The sequence below is a fragment of the Xiphophorus maculatus genome, chromosome 2 (assembly GCF_002775205.1).
Source record: "Xiphophorus maculatus strain JP 163 A chromosome 2, X_maculatus-5.0-male, whole genome shotgun sequence".
NCBI classification, from domain to species: Eukaryota; Metazoa; Chordata; class Actinopteri; order Cyprinodontiformes; family Poeciliidae; genus Xiphophorus; species Xiphophorus maculatus.
The window spans coordinates 3,298,826-3,324,317 of NC_036444.1; the positions used below are offsets into that span (position 1 = coordinate 3,298,826).

The following is a 25,492-nucleotide window of genomic DNA, read 5'->3' on the forward strand; positions in this document are numbered from 1 at the left end:
TGCCTACAAACCTTAATGTCAGTTCGGTTGAAGTGAACTCTGGTGCGGTTTGAATGTGTATGTGAATGGGAAGCGGAATGGAGACCACTCCAAAAGCAGGAGGCGGACCTCAACCCAGGGCATTCTGGGTAAATACAACCAAAACAAACACGAGTCTAATGCTAGCAGGAGAAATGACTTGTGGTCTTTTACCAAAGACAAGAGAGAAATCCTACAACCGCTAAGATTTTTTTTTTTTACCAAAGTGTTGCGGAAAGTTCCTCCACTGTATGTGATGATAGCTCAGTAAGTGGTGTGTATGTTGAGTGTAGGTGAGCGAGATGTGTGGCAACCGTCCTCCGGTCCGAAGGGGGGCGCTGCGTGCTGTAAACAAGAAGAACCGGGATGCTGGGGGAGCGAAGAGGAGACAGTATGTGTGGGGGGTGAGCGTAGCCGACGACCGGAGCAGTGGCTAAAGGAAAAACGTCTGTTAACTTTCAACTGTAAGCTGGCGCTATTAAAAGTTAACTTCCAGCCACCGTGTGGTTCATGTTCAAGGCGTATGAAGGAGTTAACCCCGAAGTAGACTTCACTTCAGCCCTGGAGGAAGAACTGCCCTGTGTCCTCCGACCACGGCCAGAAGACTGAGCAGGAAAGGTTAACAAAAGACAAAAAACACAAGGAAAGGACCTCATGTTTCTTTCAACGTTAGTAAGAAAAAATGCTCGTTTGGTCAAGAAATGACTACAAATAAATGGTTCCTGGCCTAAACCTGTAATCATCTACAGCCAGAGTAATGACTGAAATGTTAAAACATGTCAGACAGTTCAGGCTGGGTGAGGAGCTGAGATAACTTTTAACATTTGCCACCAGTTTTTAAGTTCACAACCCAAAGCGATTCCAACATTTTACATTTTTGTTTCCAGTCTTGCCACTTCAACATTTGCTTAGTTCATACATATACATTTTGAAGCATCCACACAGTCCCCAAAACGCCCAGAACCCGGGCTGGGACCCAGACTAATGTTCATTGTCCTCTGAGCGGGGAGTCTTCTGCAGAACAAGCTGCTTCTGTTGTGTTTCTGCTTTTTATCGAGCGCTCTCCCAGCTCTTTGTAGAGAGCGCCCCGCTATAGACCCACCGATGTTTCCTTTCAGCACTGGAGTCTTCAGTTGGTTTTTCTAACTCCTTTCCATTCACCTCCCAGTCAAAAGGCAACGGCGTCCAGCTGAGAGGCCTACAATGGAGCGAGTTGCAGCAGGAGAAAAGAAAGAGTAAAACAGCGAGAGGCAGAGAGGCTCCTGGCTGAAAAAGATGTTGCAGAAACTGTTTCGGTGAAAAATAAGACCTGACGTGTGTCTGTAAATTAAGTTTTCTATTTTCTAAATTCCTCCTTTGCTTAAGTCTGAAAGAAATGTAGAAACTTTGGTTCATAAATAAAAATCTAAGGAACAAATTGAGAGTTCCTTCACATTCTTAGGGAATTCTTGTTCGTCTTGTATCTAATTTGACTTTTAACTACTTAAACCATCTTTAAACAAATGGAGACACGAACAAAATTGTGAAAAAATACTTCTCTTTCTGAAAAACAAAATCTGGACTAGTTAGAAATAAATACTCAATTAAGGTACATCTTCACATTACAGTAACTTAGTTACTCCTGATGGCAGCAACATGCAAACCTTTTTGAAAAGTTACTTATTCACTGCAGATTTTTTCTTATTTGTTGAAAAAACTGTTAATCAAAGCTATTTTCCCAAACTTGTTTATAAAGTAATTTTTTAGCATGCATATTAAAACCGAATGAATTTACAGAAGATCATTTCAGATGTGATTAGGAGGTAATGCTAAAACCGGAGTAGTTTGCTTCAGGAAAAAATTTAGAAGTGGAAATTCTGCAAAAATGCGGGTCATCGTTTGTTTTTTTATTTATGGAAAGTTTTGTTACCAGTCTGGTCTACAGCAGCCAACAGCTTATTAATAAATTAGCTTAAATCTGCAGAAAGAAATGATCAAAATTACCTTTTGAGTTTACAGATATACGTAAAGAATATAGTTTTCAGATAGTTTGACTTTGAATGATTGAGCATCAGGTTTTCTGTCTTGACCTACATGATTTCTCATGCTGACAAATGATTAGTATCACTGAAAAAAGCAGTGGGAAGATTAAGAGGAAAAAGAGACGATTATCTTACTGAAGCATGATGCAAACTCAACTTGGATGAGATTCATCACAGATTTCTCGTGCAATTTGGAGAAATTACTATCACAGAGAATGGGTTCAGGGCCTTTAGATATAAATCTGCTGCTTCAGCCATTTTCTACGTCCAGATTTATCGTTTTTGGCTTCTTCTGGTTTAGAATTAAGACGCACTTCTTTTACATTATTGTCCAGTAATCTAAAAGTTGGACAAAACACAACATGATTGTTCTGATTGCAGACGTTTTGAAAACTGTTGGATATATATTTATTTAGTGTCACATATAAAAGTGGCACAAATTGAATTTTTTGGGTGAAATTATTGAAATTGGGCTGTTAAAAATGTTGCATATAGATTGCATTTGCCCGCTGTGTAAACATAGTCTCTGTTTCACTTAGAAAACAATTAAATTTGTTGTAGTTCGTGGTTAAAAATGTTGAAAAATGCTCACAACTCACATCTGGGAATGACGTCACTAAAAGCTTTCAAGTTTTCAGGATAAAATCGTCTCAGGTGTGGGATTTCCAGGTTAACTATTAACAATTGGCTTTTCTTCTTTTTAGCACTAAAAATTAATTTGCCTTCGAAGCTTACAGTTTTATCCACAGAACTGAAGAACAATAAGTCTGTAACTGAGGAAGCCTTTTATACATACAGCAGCCATGTTGGATTTAGAAGTTAACAAACATCCAACTTCTGGGTATAAATGAAAATCATGGTTGCTGCAGGCCTACAGTGAAGATTTGCTCAGGTTGGGAGACTAATTGTTATCTTCAGAAAACTTAGAGTTGGTTTATATCAGCAGAGGAAGTGTGTTCTCTGCTCTCATGAAAAGTTCACACCATCTGAGACTAAATCAAAAGAGGAGACTGTGGAGAAGAACAACAGACTGTGTGGTGGGGTTTTGATGCAGGACTCAGTATCTGTGGACATTATGCAGGTTCAAAACTAAACTTGTTCTGTCTGCTGAACTCGAAGGCATCAGAGTGGAAAATGGGGTGAAATGAGGATCTTGAACCCCTGTGGAAACTCAGAAACAACCCAGCTAAACTTTAAGAAAACTAAGAAAAGAATGTATTTCTTCTCAAAAGTTATGGTAAAAGTTTTCAGCTGCTACGAAATAATTTATTTCCTGTTTATTTTGAACATAGCTTTAGCATTGTAGCGAAGTACACTTGTTTTTGTTTATTGCTTGATGGCAGCTGTTGTTCTCTACTGCGGTTCAACCAGTTATTGTGTTTAGAAGAAATTACTTTTCACACATGATCAAGTCGAATTGGATTTTAACGTTTAATGAATGAAACCATGATTTGAAAACTGACTTTTTGGATACTACTCATCATAAAACAAATTTCTCATTTGCTATATCCTCTCCATATTTTTGGCTATTTGCTTGAAACGGTTTTTTTAAAAAAAGTTGTCTGCAGCATAACAGTAGCTGTGTTTCCATTACAAAAGTGTGGAAAAAATTGTCGATGTTCTGCTAAAGTAAAAAAAACACGATTTTGCAATTGGAGTTTTTTTATTAAACAAGAAATCACACAGGAATAAGTTTGTTCACGACATAAGTTGGTAAAAAAGATGCTGCGCTGTCGTCCTCCTACCACTTCCTGTTGACTTCTTCGTCTTTTCCACCAGTAGTAACATCCGGTTGTCGATCATGTGACTTGTAACGTGTGGAAATGTTTCCATCGTAGTTTTGCAAAATACATTAATTTTGATAAACCAAAGGACCTCCTCATCCTAGTGGCAAAACCTTTTATTGAAAACAAGAATTTTTCAAAATTGACGTGTTTCCATTAAGCAAATTTACTTTTGAAATGTCAAATTGCGCAATTTTACTTCTAATGGAAGCCCAGCTACTGCTAAATACATGCATAATCTCTCTGTTCTTTAATTGTAGACATCAACATGGAGAACAAGCGAGTTTAACTAAACTTGGTTGGTGCTCGTGCTTCAATGCCTGCAGGGAAGGATTAAAAAATTATAAGCTGTGTGAAAAGGCTTTTAGTCTCTTTCTCCTTCATTATCTGTGACTGAGCAACAACCAGTCTCCACTGAAGGATTTTAAGGTTTATCTTCATTTTATGACAAAATATTGATAAGATATTGTTTTCCTAAGAGAAAGCTCACAAACAAGCTGAAACAGTTTGAGTGTTTCTTTTAAAAAAAAAAACAATTTAAAAATAGAAAGTATGGCAGCATATTTGATTATAAGACTGGTGGAGAATAATAAAGCAAACAACGAGGCACGCTCCGAGCGCACACTCGCTGTGCTGTGTGTATATTTTCCTCGTTTCTCCCAGAAGGAGCATGACGAGCGAGTTAATCTGTCCGCCAGCGACACAAAGCTGTTTATTTCCCTTTTTTCCTCTCCGACGGTCCCTTTCTCTCTCTCTGTCTCACCTCCCTTAAAGCCTAATCAAGTTTGTATCAAGCTAAATAATGCCTTAGCGTGAAATTGGTGTCTTCAGTCAAAAAGCACTCCTGAGCCTGCGCTACAAGAGAAAGCAATTATGTTCCCCTCCAAACCTCGCTGCCCTCGTTGTTCATGTTCTGCATATGTGTGTGCGATCTGCTGCAGCTGAGGTGTTCTGACGGTGAGCTCTGGGCCCAGTCTGTACTGGTGGATGCAGGCGGTGTTTACTGGGAGGTGGGGGTGTCTTCTAGTTCAGTTATTTCTGGAGGCTTCCCCAGAGTGGAGGTGCTCCAGAGGAATGTTTTCCTCCTCCTCCTGCTGCCCTCTCTTTTCTTTCTTTGCCCTCCTTCACCTCTCCTCCTGTCTCACATGTGTGCTTTTCTTCACCTTCTTCACATTTATTTCAAACACATGGATCAATACAAAGACAATAGAAGAAGAACTGAAACTAAAAAGACTTAAAACATTGTTTTATCTCATGAAGGCTGTTTTCAAAAAGCATGAAAAACAAATTTTCAGTTCAGATTAAAGATAGTACATGTGCACCTCCACTTAAAAATAACATTTCAGATGGATTTCTTTTCTTAAATGTATGTTAAAACAATGTAACGCATATGAGATATATATTTATTCCTTGTATTTGAGTACTTACAGTAACCATAATCAGAGTTTGAAATGTATTTCAATATTATGAAATGTTAAAATAAGCTATTTTAAAAAACCAACACCGCTAATATAATATTTATACATATATTCTGGAACTTTTTTATTGCATTTTTAGCACAGATGTTTCTGTGTTTTGTGGTTTTGTCCACTTTAATATTTGTAAACTCTGTAAAAACCACATTGTTCATATGTTTTAATTGGTTCTGAAATGATTCATCGTGATGAATCAATTATTGCAATAATTGTCAACTAACTTAGTAATCGACGAATTGTTAACTGCACTCAAATGTAATTTGGTGAAAGAAAATCATACTTAGAGCAGGAATTAAACTAAAACTATACAAAAAATACACTTTTCATTTAAGACACAAAATAATTTCAGATTTCAGATTTATTCATATCCCAAATTGGGCAATTGATGCTGCAGCAAGTATAAAAACTAAAAGACAAAGTATCAAAGATTAAAAAATAAGGAACAACAAAAAATACCAAAAACACATAATATACAAATCAACACATAATAATGGGAAGATACAGCAGTGCATTTCATTATTGACCAACAGTTACTACACTAGATCAGGTGCAAGTCCTCCTACCTTGTCCTGCATTTAAAAGAGATATTGCTGTAGGAACAAAGGAGAGTTTGTACCTGTTACTTTTTATACAAGGAAGTCTGAGCCTGAGCCAGAAGGCAGAAACTGGAACTCAGCATGTAAAGGATGATCAGCAATAATGGCTTTAGTTTTCCTAATGATTTGTTTTTTACACAGTTCTGTAAGTGAGCATTGTTCAACCCCTAAGATTTTATTGCTAGCATTGCTCTGCTAAGGGCATTTTTGGTCTAAAACTAAGATTCCCAAACCAACAGAGGAGTGAAAAGGTCAACAGAGATTCAATATAGGATCTATAAAATAGGATCATAAATGATTTATCAACTTGAAACTTTGCGAACCTCCTTAGACAAAAATAATCTTTTTTTGTAGGTTTTCTGAATGGCAGGTAAATTTTAACTTATTATCCAAAATAGTCCCAAGATATTTATAGTTTTCCACTGTCTGACCTTTAATCACTGTTTGATTTGTGTTATGGGGTTTCTGTCTGAAATCAATGCACATGTCCTTTATTTTCTGTACATTTAATAAAAGAAAAGCTTTATTACACCAGTCAACAAATTCATCGACCACAGGGCTAATGTAGAAGGCTAACTATCACTGAGTCATCTGCAAATTTTAATATTAACCTTTGATCATGCCGGGGAAAGGACGCAGCCTTGAGGCGACCCGGTAGACAGGGACATCTCTCTGGACATGCATCCATTTACTCTGACTTTCTGCGTTCTGGACAACAACAACGAAACTCTTTAAGTTGCAGTTTTAGCTTCACCCAGTTCATATTCACAAACAGAATGCTATTTTTTGCATTTTAGGAAATAAAACGATTATTTTCTCATTTAAAAATGGATCTATTGTTTGTTTATTTACATCTTTTAATGTATTTCTAATATTAAAAGGCTTAAGTGGTTAAATGAAAAATATCCAGAATATGGCAATTTTTTTATCCGATTAATCGTAAGAATAATTGATAGAATAATCAATCACTAAAATAATTGAAGTTGCAGCTCTAGTTAAAACCCTGGATTTGTTGTTGAGTGTACTGTTTTATCATGGTTGTACACCAGACCATATTGTATTTGATATTTGATTTTTACGTTGCTTCTTCCCTTTTCTCTCTCTTTTACTTTCATTTTTTCCCAACTCCTTTGTCGTTTTTAACCTTCTTGTTCTAAGTTTAGTCCTCCACCTCATTTCTTTCCCCTCCTCTACACGTTTCTCCTGTGATCGATTTCTCTTCCCGCCACTCTCTCTCTCTCTCTCTGACAGACAGAAAAACAAATGTCAGATCAGAGAGGCTCTTTAAACTCAAGCTGTGTTGTTTGGCCCTGAACATCAACTCTGTGCTCATCTGATTGTAAGCGTGTGTGTGAGAGAGAAAATGAGTGCTGTACTCCATAGATTTGTTCTGTGTTGGAGCGCTTTCTGCATTTATAAAGCTTTGTAAATACTCACTTTTTTTTTTGTTCGGTACAGATAAGAGACGGAGGTAAAACAGTTCAACCCTTAAGCAAAATAAAAGCTTCTTTCTTGGTTTTAGGTTTTAATATCATTCAGTTCAACACAATTTGTCACCACTGACCTCCTAACTTTCTTCTTTAACATATTTTGCACCTTCTTGTCTTTATCTGGTCAATTTAAACTCTAAATTAATGTGAATTTTATTCCTGTCAATAATATAATGTAACAGCAGTTAAAGTTTTATTCCAATTTAAGATGTAGCCACAGAATCCCAGATGCAAATAAAAATTCATCAACGTAACTGCTGTTGATGAAATAGTTGAATTTATTAACTTTGCAGTTGTAACAACTCGTTAGGTATTTATCTTGTGAAGTTTATAGACGGTTTTAAATTTGTCTGTTCAATTTAAAACAGTTATAAAGTACTTAGGACCACAAATATTCAGCAACTTCTATTACCATCCAGACCTTTTATACACTTTATTAATTAAACTTAAGTAAATGCAGAGATATTTTGAAAGATGAATTGACTCATATCCTCATCTTGTTCCTTAGAATAAACTTTTTTGTTTTGTTTTAGCAGACCAAGAAAAAGAAAATGAATTGACTCCAGAATTAAAGCATTATGTGTCTTTTGCTTAATGATCCAAAAATCCAAGACCCTTTTTATTTTCCAGGCTTATAATTTACAGATTACATTTCCAGAATGTTGGATTTTCAGTTTTAAGCAGGAAAAAAAACATTATTTGTTCCCCACAAGTTTTTTTTTAACTTGACAATTTTGCCCTGCCTGACCAAAATATTGGGCAACACTGACTAAAAACTAGCCTAGTAACTAATAACTTCTTAGCTATATAACATTTTAGCTTATGAAATCATCAGCTAACAATTGTGCTGTTACGTTGTTTGCTTATTATCCTGTTTGTAGCTAAATTGGTTAATTACGTTGTAAAAATATTAACCTACTTCATGTTGTCAGACATGTTCTGCTTAGGTCATTTCTTGGTTATTCAGATCTGGCAGGATTTGGCTTTTAAATAACAGTTAGTCTGTATAGTTGTTTTACTTAAATGGGACCTATATTTGCACTTTTTGTTATATAATGGATTTGTTTTACAATGGCTGCTGGAAAAAAAGTTTTACTGTTGGCTTACCATCCAGAAACCACTTGCTGCATTCTTGTTGGTTGTCCAGGAGGTTCCACTTCTGCTTTTCAAAGATGTATGGTTGTGTAATTGTGCATCTGTTTGCAGCCATTTTCACTTGCTAGTGCAAACGCTGAGTTGAGGATGGCTGGCAGCAGCTTATTTGGATTTAAAGTGACAAGAGTCTCTAAAACAGAACTGACCAGACTAAAACCTAATTATCTAAGAATGTGCAAAAGAATAATGGAGATGTTTGGTATAGGCTATGTTCAAAAAAGCATAATAGGTCAGCATTAATAAGTAAAAAGCCTTTTTACAAATAGTCTTTTGTGCTTCCTTTGGTTGCTTTATTTGATTTAAATTTGAAGGACTAGCTAAAGGATTTAAATGTGAAACCAGAACCAGAATAAATCTGCAAAGGGTGGAAACTGTAAGTTGTACAACCGTGTCTCTCTGACCGAAGGTGACAACCAAACCTACTTTGCCGTCGCAGCTGGAGACAGAATCAGATAGCGCAAACATTTTGGGTCAAATCAGAGGAAAAGGGAAGAGACTTGCGATAAGAGAGGCAGCGGAAAGGGAAAAGATAGCGAGGGCGACGGAGCTTGTCCGCCAGGCTTTCTGTGCTTGTTTGTCTTCCTCTCTGCCATCCATCCAAGCCCGCTGCTAACTCTGTCCCCCAACGCGCTCACAATGTCACAGACAAAAGCAGACATGGACGAACACTCGCCCAGTCCCAAATCTCTGAGTGGCCTGGTGTTTCTGGCCCGTGACAGTGCTGGGGATGTTTTTTTGTGTTTTAAGGCTGTTTTGTGCAGAGTGCAGGCAGGCAGAGAGAGCAGTTTCACTGCTGATAAAAGTATTTGGTTAATCAGCTTCTGTCCCCGTCCCTCGAGTTGATCTGTTTGCGTGTGTGTGTGTTTGACACAGGCCATTGAAGTTTGTGATGTTGGGATGGAGATGGAGAGGGTGGGGGTGATGGTGGTCCCTGAGGGCTGGCTGGGGATGGAGATTGGCATCAGCTCCAGGCCAGTAGCGTCACAAAGTCGCTCCGGAGGGATGTGAGGGCTAGCCAATGAGAGAGTCCTTCTGGACCCAGGAGGGAGCGCTGGTCTGGGTGGAAGATATGGGGGAGGAAACGGGTTGTAGAGGGGACACAGGGAGCAGAAACAGAGATGGGAGAGACAGACAGATAAAGAGGGGGAGAGTGTCAGATGACAATTAGCCTCTTGACTCCCGTCCAACACCGGTTGTCAATCAGCGCAGCCCTCTGAGAGGAGAGCCCGCCTATCATTGGCTACGCTGACCCAAAGTCCCGCCTCCTTGGGCTGCCTGGCCGACGGAAGATTGGCCGCGCTGACCCGTTCGTCAAATAGATGTGGGAATAACCAGAACCTCAGGCTGCTTTGGGAATATATGGCCCTGATACTGTGGGTGCAGGCTGTTTAGACAGAAAAAAGACAAAGAATTTCCTTTGCTCTGCTTTGCTTTTGCTGGATAGTTAGAGATAAAACAAAGATTATAGCGAACTAATGTGTGCTTTAAGTAGGCCGCTGCGATAATCAATAAATCAATTAATGACATGATAAATTAAAAAGAGCTCAATAATTTCCATTTGTGTGATTTATCATTTTTCTTTTTTCTCTCTTTCTACCAAAACCTGGATCTTCAGTTTGGTCCTCTGGTCTCAACTAGCGCTTTTTTCTGAAGGACAATTTTGTTTACGGACCCCAGAATTAATTTTATTTGTTAATTATGTTGCTTTGTCTATTTATTTTGGATAAAAGTTCCAGTGTTAAATATTCATAAGAATTTAAATATTATTGATCTTTGTGAATGTGTTCAATTTATTGTCCAGCAAAATTTGCTGGAAATAAACATAAATCAGTGAATCGCTGTGGTTGATAGGGGATGAAATCACAAGCAGTTAAAGTATGTAACTTTTACAAAAAAACACATATTTGTTAAAATTATCATTATGTCGTGACAATGTAACATAAGAAAATGCACCGCTCCCAGTCAAAAACAACCAATCAGAACCAGGAGGAGGGTCTTAGCGTTGTCAATCACCCTCATGCTCACCCTCTAACCGATGCTCTTTGCTACCCTACACCTGGTTCACTATAACTTAGCCTGCAACAGATGCTAAGGCTAGTTAGCATAGCCTCCCTGGACGGTAGAGAAATGTTTTGTTTATGATTTACACATTTAGCAGCATACACGACTATTGACAGCTCTGATTGGTTGTTTTTGACTGGGAGCGGTGCATTTTTGCAGACTGTAACAGTAGCTCAGGGAGGAGGTGGAAGGGCTTGATGTTTTTATGTCTCATACTGTACTGTCACGATGTGGAAAAAACATATTTCTGCAAAAGTTCCATACTGTAGCTTTGAGAGACGACGAAAGGAAAACTAGAAATGAGGTGTGTGGCGGAGTAAACAGTGGAAATGGGTTAAAAACACAGGAGGAAAATGGGAGCGACAGGGAAGGCTGGGCTGCTTTGCTTTGCAGGAGCGTGAGCAGATAATTAATGACAACAACAACTGTGTAAATATTTGTACTTGAGAACCTGGTGATGATGATGCAGAGGCATGCTGTAGCAGTGCTCCACCATCTGATCGTCTGTGATGAACGGAAAAAATATGGAGCGTGAAAAAAACTCCAACCATCATGAACCAGAATTTATTACAACGGATGAGGCTTGTTACTCCAGTTTGTCTAAAAGCAGCGTGAAGCATGGCCTGAATCTAGTGAAAGGTTTGTTAGCAGGCCTCTGCAGAGCTCAATGACTGGATGCTGATGAGGAAATGTATTTGTTCCAGGAACCTCTGCGTTAGGTTATCCAGTTTTCTGGGCTTCCTCAGATAGTTTCTTTTCCTCAGCTTCAGAGGTTTTCTGTAGTATTTTGGTCTGAGATTGTCTAGGAAAAGGTGAATTTTGTGTCTGTTGAACCATTAATGGCTGAAAAGAAACAGACAGAATCCACCAGATTTAGGCTACATTCACAATGCAACCTGAAGTGAACCAAATCACATTTACTTGTCTTAATGTGACCCATATCTAATCTTTTGAATGCAACCTGAATTTGTATCCAACCTTAATGTCATTGATACTCGACAAACGTCACTATTCTGTGTCATAGAGCCCAACTTATAACGAGAACAAGGCCCACAGGATCCTGGATCCTCCACTGTACGCGGTACTTGGTTTCACATCTGGAGTGATTGTTGCTGGAAAGCTCAACTTTACTCTCATCTCATTCCTCCTGTAGTCACCTGAAATTCAGAAGATGAAAACTTTCCTAAAAACAGCATCAGGAAGTCATATTTGTGTTGGGTTTCAAATCCTCATGTTCTGGTGTTTTGTTAATCAATCAATCAATCAATCAATCAATCAATCAATCAAGTTTATTAGTATATTAGCATAGCAACAAGTGCTTTACATCATAAAAACACAAAAAATCAACGACTGAAACATCACAGTTTTCCAAGTTCCGTCATCACACATCAAAATGTTGGTCAGTGTTTCATTTATTATGGTTCAAAAGTAACTCTAAGCAGCTGGGTTTTTAGTCAAGTTTTCAGTGTTTTGGCAGTTTTGGGGTTTTCTGGAAGTTTGTTCCAGATTTGTGGTGCATAGAAGCTGAATGCTGCTTCTCCATGTTTGGTTCTGTATGCAGAGCAGAGCAGAACCAGAAGACCTGAAGGTTAATACAACAACAGCAGATCTTTAATGTATCATTACGTTAAGCCCTTTTAAAACTAACAACAGTATTTTAAAGTCTGTTCTCTCAGTGGAAGGACTTTAAAACTGGATGATGTGCTCTATCTTCCTGGTTTTAGTCAGCACGCCAGCAGCAGCGTTCTGGATCAGCTGCAGCTGGAGGATTGATTTTTTTTAGGCAGACCAGTGAAGACGCTGTTGCAGTAATAAATACGACAAAAAATAAACGCATGGATGAGTTTCTCTAGATCTTCAGAGACATTAGTCCTCTAATATCTCTGCTCTGGTTTCACTCCAGGCTCCTGTCTGCTGTTGACCGACAGACCCTGGTTTTGGTAAATTCTCATTTGCATCTCAGGTTCGATTTGCATGTAAATGTGTGTTTTGTCGCTGTGGACAACCTGGTGTAATTGTGTGCTTAATGAAGCGTAGCATCTCATTACAACAGAGACAGGAGCGTGCTGTTGTTTGGTTCTGTAGCTGCTGTAATGCAGAGGTTACTGCTGGAGTGTGTTCCTCTGCTTGTGTGACGCATGTTTTTGCATCTGACTACTCTGTTCTCAAAAAGAAGCAGGCACTAAAAACTCGGGTCACCTTACGGGAGATAAATAATGAGATTAGACATCAATATATGAACTATGAACAAACAAATTCAGTTTATTGATTTGGTTCAAACAAAATAATGCAAATAATGTTTAGAGCAAAATTAAGTTTATGAATCCAGAGATTATTTGTGAATTTACAAAACATCAATCAATCTAGTAGATAAAAAGCAGGTATTTTGCTGTAGTTTGAATTAAATTGTGGAATAATACAAGCATGGACTTAGCGTAGAGTGTAGTTCATTATGAGTTTTCAAAAAAAATTGATAAAGAGAAAATAGCTGATGGCTACAAGAATAAATAACTTCAAATTGTGTTGCATCTATTTTGGTTTTCTTTCCTTTTATGTTTCTGCTTAATGATTTTATATATAAAAATTATTTGTTTTGTATTTATATATATATATATATATATATTAATAGTTTATGAAGGGGTATTTTAGTTTAATTTGATGTGTAGCATAGAAATAAATAAGCCTTGTGCTTTTGCTTCTACCTTTTCAGTCAAGTTATTTAAATTGTGGCATTATTTTAAAGTATCAATAGCAAATTATTTGATAACTATTTGAATAAATAAAAAATCAATCAATCAATCAGTTAGATATTTAAACATTTATTTAAATATTTGCATATTCGGAATATTTTATATTTGAATATTCGGAAAAGAACCGAATATTCAGCTAATTTCTACTAGAGTTGGACATAGAATCAATAGCCATACATATTGCGGTAGACGCATGATCAGTATCAATATGTTTGATAGACTTTTCACTGAGCTCTGATTCAGAACCGCACGGCATTCTGGGGGATGTAGGCAGAGGAAAAACATTAGCTGCTCAACCTCTCATGGCTGGTCACCTTTTTTTGGAAGGAGTAATGTTCTGCAGTGAGTCGTTTCAAGTTTAAACAATAAATTTTTATCAGTCAAAATTTGAAACAAGTTTATTTTGAAATTGAGTTAACTTATTTTAGCAGCAAAAGAACATTTTAAGTTGAACCACCCTAATAATTTTTACATTGAACGACCCGAAGCATCCAGCTGAAACTACACAGACGACAAGAAGGTGGTTGTTCTGTAGTGGCCTAGTCAAAACCAAGATGTCAACCTAATAGATAATTTTTGGGAAGACTTAACAAGAGCTGATCAACCTGAACTTTAGCAGGAAGAATGGAAGAAGCCTGCTGTGCATCCATTAATACTAACTAGAAAAAGGTGAATATTTATGCTATAACTTGTTTTAAGTATTTTTATTTAGTTGTCATTATTTTTGTATATATTATGAAATAATATTCAGTTATTTTTTCAATAAAAAATTATTATTTTTCAGTTATTTTTTAATATATTAACACTTATTGAGGAAGTAATTTAGTTGCACTTTAACAACAAACTTGATCTTGTTTTCATCATTAGAAGCTAAAAATGTGTTGAAAAGATTCAGATACCCTAACTCACGTTCACATGAAATATTGTTTTTTTGTGAAAATAAAAATCCAGATTTTGTTGATAGTGCTTGTCTTACAAAAGCAATAAAAATGTAAAACATCCAAGGTGGAGAGTACTTTTTATTAGTTAGGAAGCATCTAGAGGTGTAATTATATCATGCCGGGAGCCTTTTTCAACATTTTCCGTACAGATTTAATGAAACATGCTTCATGTTTTGTCTTCTGTGTGAATCAATGTCTTCTTTCATGCAATGACGGCATATTATCTGCAGAAAATCCTCGTCCTGCTGTGCCAAAATGTCCAGAGATTTCTTGATTTAATGTGCGAAGACTCACTGGACATTACTCCTGCGCAACTAAAAACGGAAATCTATTAATTGACCCGTTTCTGCAGGTGTTCAGGAGGAAATGAAAGGAGTGGAGTATAAATGTGTTGCTTTTGGTGTAAAAATGAGAGTTACTGGTGTTGGGTTGTTAATTGTTTTCTTGTGCCAGTTTTAAATTTCCAAAGGAAGGATTTCTTCTTGTTAGTGTAAAGACATTAATTGGACTTTTTTTTTTTTACCTCTCCCACTCATTCTTCCTCTCAGATGTTAATAATCAAATGCAGATTTCTGCTCCCTCATTTTCCCTCCCTGCACATAGTTGCACATGTGCTGCACAAACGCTAACGGCTCACGATGTGCGAGTCTCCAAGGAAGACACAGAGTCTAAATAAAGCTGTGTGTGTGCGTGCCCGGCTAATGAAACACATGTTATTCCCTACAGCCTCATCAGGAAAAATGGACTTTTATCGGATCCAAAGTTACTCTTCCAATCGTAGCATTTTATTTTTAAAAATCCAAAATCTTCATTTTGTTATAGATGCTTCAGTTTGAGATTTGCAGCTTTTCTTCGATCTTCAGGTTTTGTAATACTTTGATTTTCTCAGTCCAGGTCAGGCAGACTAGCAATCCGATCCAGGATTTGTACAGAACTTGATATTGATTTCTTTTAAATGGATTTTTGGCTGATTTTACTTTGGAAATTTAAGCATTAAGCCAGTAGAAAAGTTGCATTTTGAGATTGTTTTCAGAAATATTCTAGAAAAAACAAGGAAATTTCTAACCCTCAAAAGTTGAACATTTTCAAAGAACAAACTCAGAAATTTTGAGATTAATCTCGGAAATTTTCTAGAAAAAAACTTTGAAACCTCTGATTTCAAAAGTCAAAAATTTTCGACTTCTGGAAATGTGACAGATTTCTTCTTTTCAAACTCAGAAAGACGTTTTCGCTCTAGAAGATTTCTGAGCTTATTTTAGAAATTTCAGAGTTCTTTTGGCAGAAATTGATTCTTTTTTTTGCTATCTACAATGGCCCTGACACGCCGCCATAGTATTGTCATAGCCTATATATAAATACAAACCTTTACGCAAAAATCTTGAATCGGAGCTTTCCTGTTGAATTCCCAAAAATCAGATTTTTTTTCTTGTTCATTGAATACATCAAACTGAAAATAATTTTTTCTGGGTGGTATCAAATGCACTTCAGTTAAAAAAAGACAGAGGAAAGGCACAGATGGTTTGATGGATAAATTTGGATCACCATACAATCATTGGAAAGAAAATTAGACTCTACAGAAAGCCAGAAATCGGTCAGAAAAAAGCTTGATCTGTACTTTAGGGGGATTCCCTTCCTTCACACACAGCTGACGGCAACAACCGGTCAGAGCATCAATACTCCACACAGCGTGCAACCAGAAAGCATCACTCTCTGTAAAAACCTGCAACTGATCCACGATTGTATTTATTTACAATCAGAAAATTACAGACACTTGTTTAAAAGCTTATAGAGAGCTAATCAGATTTTTCTCTTTACAGAAATGCAGTTCAGCCCCATTCCTCAGTGTTTATCTTTACGAAGGAACAATCGGCTGATTTATAACTTCTTGTTTTGATCCGAGTTCTTGGCTCAGGTCTGACGCAAGGACGGCGGCGGTCCGGGGGGAGTTGTTGCGGACGTGGAGGGAGGTGTTGCTGTTCTGGGAGCGGAGGGAGGGTGGAGGTCAGCGGTGGGAGTGGGGATAGAGTGGAGGATTTTCAGGGATCAGAAGCGGCCGTGCGTAAGCGGGGAGAGGTGCGATGCTGCGTGCTGGGGAAGGGGAGAGGAGGAAATCCCATTGTGTGCTGACTCCGGCCGTTTCCTGTTTGTGTGCCAGCTGTGCTTCCCTTCTTCCCGTCGTACCCAGGAAGTTGGTATCACATTCCTGTTGTGATCGGCTCAGCGTGTGAATGTGAATGAGCTTTAAAGAAGTCGTCCTGAAAGTTCTCCAAAAATAAAACTCCATACAGTCGTCAGTTTAAAACTACTATGAATCAAATAGATCAATAAAAACACCGACCACATGTAATGGTTCATGTTTCTGCTGAACTGTCCTATTACATAAAATTCATATCTTTCATGTTGGTTCTTATCTTTGAAAATGCAAGTTGTTGTATGCAAATCATAAAGTTTCCGTCTTCTTTGTGTCTCTGTTTTTTTCCCCTCAGCGGTGGAAGAAGGAGAACCGTCGGAAGGAGGAGGGACTTGGGATGAATCCGCCGTCCAGACAGGTCAGTTTTTATGACCTGAAACATTTTAATAAACTTCCAGAGACTTTTTCTGATCCACACCAGGAGAGAAAGGCCTGCTGGGAAAGATTTGTGAACTAACATGAAGGATGAAGGGATTTTTAAAAAGTGTTAGATGAAGGAGAAGGATGTAGAGGAGAAACAAGGGGATTTGTGAAGAACAGGAGGAGAAGGAGGGAAGAGCGAGAGATTTTCTCTCTCTGTTGTCTGATATCTGGGGAAGAAGTTTGAGAGATAGATGAGCTTTTCTTCTTTTTTACTTTTTCTTCAGTAAGATCGTCTCCAAGTCTGTCTGTCGCTTCCTTCTTGCTTCCGCCGCCAACTGGAAACTTAAGTGCATTTATGTTTCAACATTAGCCTTTTGTTTTTTTACAAGGAAAAAAATTCCAAACATTTAAATTTTTCCTTACATCTTATAAGCATCTGCAGTAATAATTGCTTAAATTATCTTCCACAAAATCACAAAAGAAGAAATAGTTGCTTAAATTTACTATTTTTACCTGAGTAGCTTTATGATATAAAAATATGCAGTTTAGTTCTGCGTATTATGAGCTCCTTTCAGAATGAGTGTCTTGTCACTTTAAATGCAAATGAGCTGCTGCTGGCCAGGACCCATAACTCAACGTTTACACTCGCACGTCAAAATGGTTGCAAACATTTACAACCATATATCTCTGAATAGCATTAGTGGAGACCCCTGTACAACCAACAAAGATGCAGCAAATGGTTTCTGGATTGCAGGTCAACAAAAAACAAAATGCATACAACGCTGGATTGTATGTGTTGTACAATCCAGCAGCCATTGTACAACGCATATGGTGGTAAAACCAGCTGACCAAATGTGGTGCAGCTATGCTTAGGTTGCTAGGTAACCAACTGGGTTCTGCTTGGGTTGCTAGGTAACGGGCAGTGCCTGCTGATTTGTGATGTTACATTCTGGAGGTATTTGAAACTGCTCATTTTCCAAACACACAAAAAACAAAAAAACATTTTGCCAAAAAATGCAAGGGTGGTTTTTTAAGAGCTTATCCTGTTTTTAGAAGACATAGAAACCCAAATGGAAGTAAAGAATGGAAGCCTTTTTACCAAATATTTTTTCACAGTTGCTTGAGTAATTTCTTGGATGGCTTATTTTTTGCTTTTACTTGAGTAAAAATCTGTTGAAGTAGTGCTGCTCTTACTTGCATATAGTTGGGTATGCATCTGTAAATGGCCTTGTTGTTCCAGGTGCCTCCCTTACTTCAGAGTAGTTGAAACCTGCGGCGTTACCAGGTTGACGTTAATGTCCACGTCTGTCCTGTAGGTGCGATCAAACTGCAGAGCATGCTCCCGACCTGTTGTCATGGACACCCCGAATGTTAGCCAGCTTCATCCTCGCCTTTTGTTGCGAGTTTTTAGCAAGTATCAACACACTTTTTCCCATATCTTGGCAGAAAAAGAACAGTTAGGTGTTTTTCTGCTCTAGTGAATTTTCCCTGCTCTGGTTTTCAACCTATCAGGGAGCGGTGAAGCACTTCCTCTGACTGGATCCCTGCAGGGAAACGAGATACTGCTGAATGTGGTAAATATCCAGTTAGCTCCCTCTCAGCCTCTCCTGGCCCTGTCTCTCGTTCAGCTCTACGGGGGATGAAAGGGAAGGAGAGGAATCACTCCTGGGGTGTGTGTGACGTGCCAAACCCTCCATACCTGCGCTAACGCTCCTCCAGGGGCCGCCGTGCAGCCTGAAGTCTGCAGCCGTGTGTGTGGGTGGGTGTGTGTGTGTGTGTGTGTGTGTGTGTTTTCAGCAGGGTGCTGACTTTGGTCCTGAGTGGTTCACTAGAAATGCTGTGTGTGTCAGTTCCTGCAGGAAGCTGGAGTCCCATGACACACACACACACACACACACACACACACACGCACACACACACACACACACACACACACACACACACACACACACACACACACACACACACACACACACACACACACCTATCAGAGTGTTCCTCCAATGAAAACATTCTGTCCCATATTCCCTTACTCAGCCACACTTTCAGTTTTACCGCCTGTACCTGATCCCAGCAGCTTTCTGCATCACATTTTTACAGTTTCTCTGCAAATTTCTCCCATTCTGGCTCCTCTCTCTCTCTTTATCTATCTCTCAGTCTCTCTTTATCTCTCTGTCTTCCACAGCTCTAACTTCTTACTTTTCCATCGTTTGCTCGTTAACTGTGTGTGCAGAAGAAGTTGGGAGTGAGAATTACGTCTTATTCCCCAGATTCAACGTGACGACTCCCTCATTCTCAGGGATGCAGTGAGAGCGATGTAACTAAGACAAGATTCTGAAACTTTTACTCATCTGTCACTCTTCCTTTCTTTCTTTCATTCTGTCTTTCTCTGGAAAATGTGTGTTAAGTTTGGAAAGAACGACAGGAGAGAAACTGAACTTATCCTCCCTTTTTCTCCTCTTCTCTTTCCCTTTTCTCCTTCGTCTTAAAGCTGCAGTATGTAACGTTTATAAAAATATTTTTATGTATTTGTTGAAACTGACACTTTGTCATGAGACAGACAATCTGTGGAAAAAATCTGGCTTCTCCCAGTGCTCCCAGTTCTAACTAGAAACAACCAATCAGAGTGAAGAGGCGGGTCTTAGCGCTCCCTCTCTTGCTCCCTGCTATGCTGCAGCTAGCATAGCCTGTTGTGAATGCTAGGGCTAGTTAGCATAGCCATCGATGGCGGTGGATAAACTGTGTTTCTGTAATGCTACACTGCAAAAAACTCAAAATCTTACTGAGTATTTTTGTCTAATATATTAATACAATTAAAATAAGACAAAACTAACATAAAAGTAACTTTTCAGCAAAATATAGGAGCTATTTTTTTAGAAAATAATTTCTTAATTTTGCTGAAATTAGATTATTTTATCAAAATAATCTATAAGTTTTTTTATAGATTATTTCTTGTTATAAGTGACATAATAAGAATAAGATTATTTCACTTATAACAAGGCAACACTGTCTTGTTATTAATTATATAATCTGTTAATGAAATAAATATCTCTTTCACAAATTTTAAGGAATCATTTACTTAAAACATTTACTTAAAACAAGCTCATATGTCTTGCTGAAAAGTTACTTGTAAGTTAGTTTTGTCTTATTTAAAGTGCATTAAGATATTTGCACTAGACGAAAATTCTTGGCAAGATTGTGTTTTTGCAGTGTAACATTACAGGAGCTTGTTCAAAATGTTGATTGACAGCTCTAAGACCCGCCTCCTGGCTCTGATAGGTTGCTTTTAGTCGGGAGTGGCTCATTTCCTCAGACGGCAACAGCAGCACAGATTGATCTTTTTACAGATTTTCTGCCTTCTGGTAAACTATCAGAACATGGTGGCAAATCTGTAAAAACACATTTCTTACAAAAAATTATATACAGCCGCTTTAAGATAAGTTCGCTGCAGCTAAAGTTGCCCCAACAGAAAACTTCTTCTTTTCTTGTTTTCTCCTCCTCTGCATAGAAAACGCAGAAGAGACGGCCTCTTTCTTTTCTCTTCTCTGGACGGTGTTTCTCTCAAACTACAGTCAGCAACCCGTTCCGTGTGTTCACGCTGACACTTAAACAGCCGGTGAGTCATCGTGGAAAAGGTTTGTCAAGTCCCCAGGCTGAAAGCGAGAAGCTGAGACCAACCGGATTATTGTTATTCGCTGTGTGGTATCACACACTCGAGTGGAGCACCGAGAAGCAACTATCACATGACGGATCTGTGTCAATTTTAGAGCCGCAGCTCTCCGCTTGTCTAGTAATCCAACACTCCATCGATTATTTTGAACACAAGGAGACATATTTACAGTTTTGGATAGAAGTTTCTCTCTCCCTGAGTAATTATTTCTATGTTGTAATGCTGCTTCTTGGCGGTAAATCTGTGCCTCATTTGTAAGGAAGATGCAGTTAGCAGAGACGCAGCTTTATTCTGATTCTTTCATGCGTGTTTGAGAAATCCTTTCATCTCTATGGCAACCATTCAGCTGTTCAAAATGCCTGGGTGGACTTAGCTCCGCCCTCAAGTACGAAGCTCCTCCTCAAAACTGCAGTTTCCAAATCAGCTCCTTCAGACTAGCCAGTAGCAATTAGCAGTCACCTGGTGAAACTGCGCATATGCTGAGCTCATTGTGGGAGCTACTTCTCAGAGCAACGCTGGTAAAAACTTTGTTAAAGGGTTAATGAATGAATGTTGTGATGACTTCCTGAAGGAGGAGTTTTAGAAAGAGCAGGAGTTTTTTAAGAGACAGAGACCAAATTTCCTCCTCAGTTTTGTTTTGTTAAATTTGGATGGTTTGCTCAGACAAACCAGGGAAAATGGTTTATCTTTCCAGATTGTCTTATTTTTTTCTTTCTGAGGAAAAAAATAATCTGGAGAAATGGAATAAATCATAAGACATAAAGTATGACTTAAAATATTTTTTATATGCAGCATTTTTATAGCAACTGAAGTTAACATAGTAACTTGATCGAGCTATAAAACACACAATTCTGCCCCTTTAAAATGATTTGAGGAGAAGTGGAAGAATTTTGAGGTTGTGCAATGCACCGACACAATGGTAGGAGACCTGATCCACAGTATCATACTGACACCACCATGCTTGACAGGTAATTCAGTGTTTTTGTTTTTTAGGTTTGAAAGCTACTGAGGTCAAACTGTTCAGTATTTGTCTCGTTTGTAGATAAACATTTTCTCCAGGACTTCTCCTTTCTATGCTGCGCAGAGACCCGACCGGTTGTCCTCAATCATGATCACAATCACAACCTGTCCAGGTTGTTCCTTGCCTCTAGTCCCGTGATCCTGCACAGAATAAGAACGGCACTGGAAATGATGGATGCATTGATTTATCAGTGAGAAAACAGGATTTGCAGGTCAGATTCCCTCTTATCAGTGAGCGTCTTGTTGTGGCCGGAGCTAAAAAAAAAACGAAAGGGGACTCTTTCCTCTCCTTCGTTCTCCTGCTTCCTCTCCCGTCGCCCTCTTCCTCCGTCGCTGTCTCACTGCTCCCCTCTGGAGCTCCGTAATGTAGTTTTAATTTCCCCAAGGCTGCCACAGGAAAACAGTTCCTGTGTCTCTCTCTCTCTCTCTCTCTCTCTGTCTCTCTCTATCTCTCTGTGTGTGTGTGTGTGTGTGTGTGTGTGTGTGTGTGTGCGTGTGTGTGTGTGTGTGTGTGAGACTGAGCTCCTATTGTCTGCTTGTGTCGCTGCTTCTGCGTTTTCTTCTGTCTCTGTTTTGCACCATTTAAGCACATTCTTGTTTTGTTTTTTTTGTGAGTTTATGCGAATCATAAATAGGAAAATTGCCCAGCTGTCAGCATATTTGTGTTGTGTTTCTGCTGATCTGTTTGTGGCTGGTGTTGCTGCTTCAGGTTTGCGTTATTTTAGCATGTTTTTATATAAATTTATTGTTCAGCCTGTGTGTTTGTGTGTCTCTGTCACTTCCTTCCATGACGTTAATGGCTCTTTCATCATCCTGTTTCCAGACATGGGTCTTGGGTGCTAACCTCCCTGAGCACATCCTGTCCCAGAGGAGTGTGTGTGTGAGTGTGTGTGTGCTCAGCTACATGCATGGATCCCAGTGTGGTCTCTGTAGGTCTTGTCCCATGAGGATTGGAGGCCTTACATTGTGGAAACAGACACATACAGGCTGCAGGAACCTCCTTATGTAGAAATCAGCTTCTTCTTCACACACACACACCTGAGTGATGACTCAGAGGAGGCAGACGGTACCGCAGAGGTTGGTGGGCTCCTGGGACACACGGAGCAGGCGTGTTGTTGTTGCGTCCAGCTGCACCTGTTCAGCCACTATGACACGTTCGTTTCTGCACCTAGAACCAAACCTGTTCATCTCTTTACCTTCACAGCACCTCTTTAAATCTTTTTGTGAGAAAATCGAGTTACAGTTGCATGATGTTTGAGATGTGCACAATGGATAATACACTGTGTTCCAAATTATTATGCAAATTGGATTTAAGTGTCATAAAGATACATTTTTTTTGTTGTGCTATTAAATTTATAGATGGTATTGTGTGTCAGGGCTCTTTGAATCACTATAATTAATTTCAGAGAGCTGGTTGATTAGTTTGTCTGGTGAGCTCAATTAAAGGAAACCTACTGAAGAAGGATGTTCCACATTATTAAGCAGGCCACAGGTTTTAAGCAATATGGGAAAGAAAGGATCTCTGCTGACGGAAATGCTCAGATAGTGTAGTGCTGTATAACAAGGTATGAAAACATTAGATATTTAACAAAAAGTGAAGCGTTATCGTAGTCTTTCAACTGCGGAGATAAGTCAAAGTTAGCGCTTTAGTATTAGCTTTTGCTAAATGCTAAGGAAAAAGTTTTTGCGTTAGCAAAGCTAATGTTTATCATTAGTGCTTTAGGGTTAACCTAACTTACGTTTCAGTTAGCGGCGTCCACCACAATTTTTCTTTTACTTTTTTCTTTTTTTTTGTTTATTGATTCTGATTGATTTTTATTTATTTTGTTTAGATTTTTTCCTTCATCCCATAAACAGAAATTAAGATTTACAGTTCATGATAAGAGTATAATTTTACCTAAAACAATAACATCACTGTTTGAAGTTATTTTAATGCCTGGTAATAAAAGTGCAACAGTTGTGGAATCAAAAAAGTAAATTTTTTGAGTCAATGGCACAAAAAATCTTGAGATTTCTTTAGCTATTTGCATTGGAAACTTGACCAGAAATACTTGGTAAGATTTGCTTTTGCAGTGGAGGTCAGGGGTCAACCTCTGCCTGAAACAGAGGAGTTCAGGTATCTAATTGTTCTAGCATTAAGAAAGGAAACTGGGTAAATAGAAAAGGTTTTCAATGATTCAAACATCTGGATTCAGCTGAAAATGTTTTTCTTTAATCACTGATGAAACTAGAGTCCCTTAACTGATGATCTGGTTTATGTTGGGTAAAATATGTCCTTTTTGTGCATTTACTTAATAAAATAATCTGCCAGATGTTGCTTATTTAAAGTGTTGGTTGTGTTTTGAAGCCCAGCCGATATCACACATGCTCTGATTACAGTAAGCAGTCTATATGAATAAATAATGCGGCGCAGGTCTGATGTGAACCCGGCGGCCAGGACAGAGCGGTGTGGGTTTCTATTACTCAGCTACGTTCCTCTGAAACCGGCTCTGCTGCACAGCAGAATGAAGGCCTTGTGCTGAAACTGCTGGGTTTCTAAACATCCTCCTGGAAGCTTGACACACACCTTTTCAGCCGCTTTGATTCCTCCTTTAGCATGTGGACTGAGACGCGTGTGTTTTATTCATGCTTGGCCGGCAGATCTGCAGAATGTGTCCCAGACAGGCCGCAGTACCTGCTCCTGTTTGCCAAATCAAACATGGGAACCTTTTGCAGGATTACAGCATGTTTTATTCCCCTTTAACTCCCCCTCCAGCTCTGCCGCTCTCCTCCTCTGCACTTCTATCACCCCGGGGCGGTTCAGGAGCGTCTCCCCGAGTTCATTACTTACCGAGGTTTCTTCCCACAGGATGGATAGGCGGGTTTGGTGGTCGCTGACTGTATGTGTTTGATTTTTTTCCTGTTTTACTTTGTGCATTAACTAGCTTAACCTGGCAACTGCTCACAGCAAAGAAATGAAGCCAGAGTCGGGTTGAAAGGTAACTAACTAAGCTGGGAATGTTTGAACTCAGATCCTCCAGTTTGCTTTAAGGCTGCAACACACCAGCCATGTTTAGTCCTCTTTAATCCAATTCTAGTTCCGATTCTCTTGGGGAGATGTGAATGTAAATTATTATTGTTATTCTACTATGAAGTGAACTCTGATGTGGCTTGAATGCATATGTAGATGCAAGCGGACCAGAGAGCGCTCCAAAAGCAGGAAGCGGACTACAGAGCTGCGCATTCTGGGTAAATACAAACGTGTGAGTCGAGCGCTAGCAGGAGAAATGGCTTGTGCTCTTTCGCTAAAGACAGAAGAGAAATCCTTCAACCACTAGAATCTGTCACCACTCCATTTTGTTGTGCTCAGTGTCTTCTTTGGATGTTTTTGTTGTTTCTTTCAGTGGTTCAGTGGTTCACACCCATAGGCGAGGAGGGGAACTGGTTTTTCAAAGCATTTAGTTCATCTGACATGGTGTAGTGTGGAAGTGAATCACAGCAGCTGAAAATATATCAAATGTTGCGATTTGGTCCCCAATCGAACAGATTCTACCAGACTATCAGGTGTGAAAACAACCTAAATATTCAAGTTATGTGAGCTGACATGGAGCAAGTTCTCCATCTCCACCTAATCTGTGAAGGCTACAGCTTTATTATCACTAAGCTGACTAATTACCTCTCTGAACTTATTTTGAATGTGTTTAATGAGAGAAAACACACACGCAATCTAATAAACACAGCGATGCTCTGAAAACACACTAGCCTCCACATGTGAGCCTAACGAGCGGTGATTAGTGGGTCCCAGCTAGGCGTGGTTCGGCTGTGTAACATCATTTCTGCGCGGTGGACTCTGCTAATTCACTCCTCTTTATCTAATTACCCAGGGTGAGCATGAACACACTTATATGCACCAATACACTGCATATAAACACACACACACACACTCTTAAGCAGCACCTGCATGCATCTTGTTCTGCA

General features: G+C 38.9%; 1 protein-coding gene across 2 annotated transcripts in view; it reads left to right on the forward strand.

The window, feature by feature from the left end:
- znf423 (zinc finger protein 423) overlaps window positions 1-25,492 on the forward strand; it is a 183,237-nt gene that overhangs the window by 10,239 nt on the left and 147,506 nt on the right. For both annotated transcript variants that reach the window (XM_023353140.1, XM_023353144.1), the window contains exon 2: window positions 16,778-16,840. In XM_023353140.1, the coding sequence (XP_023208908.1) occupies window positions 16,778-16,840 (63 nt within the window). The remainder of the gene's footprint in view (window positions 1-16,777; window positions 16,841-25,492) is intronic.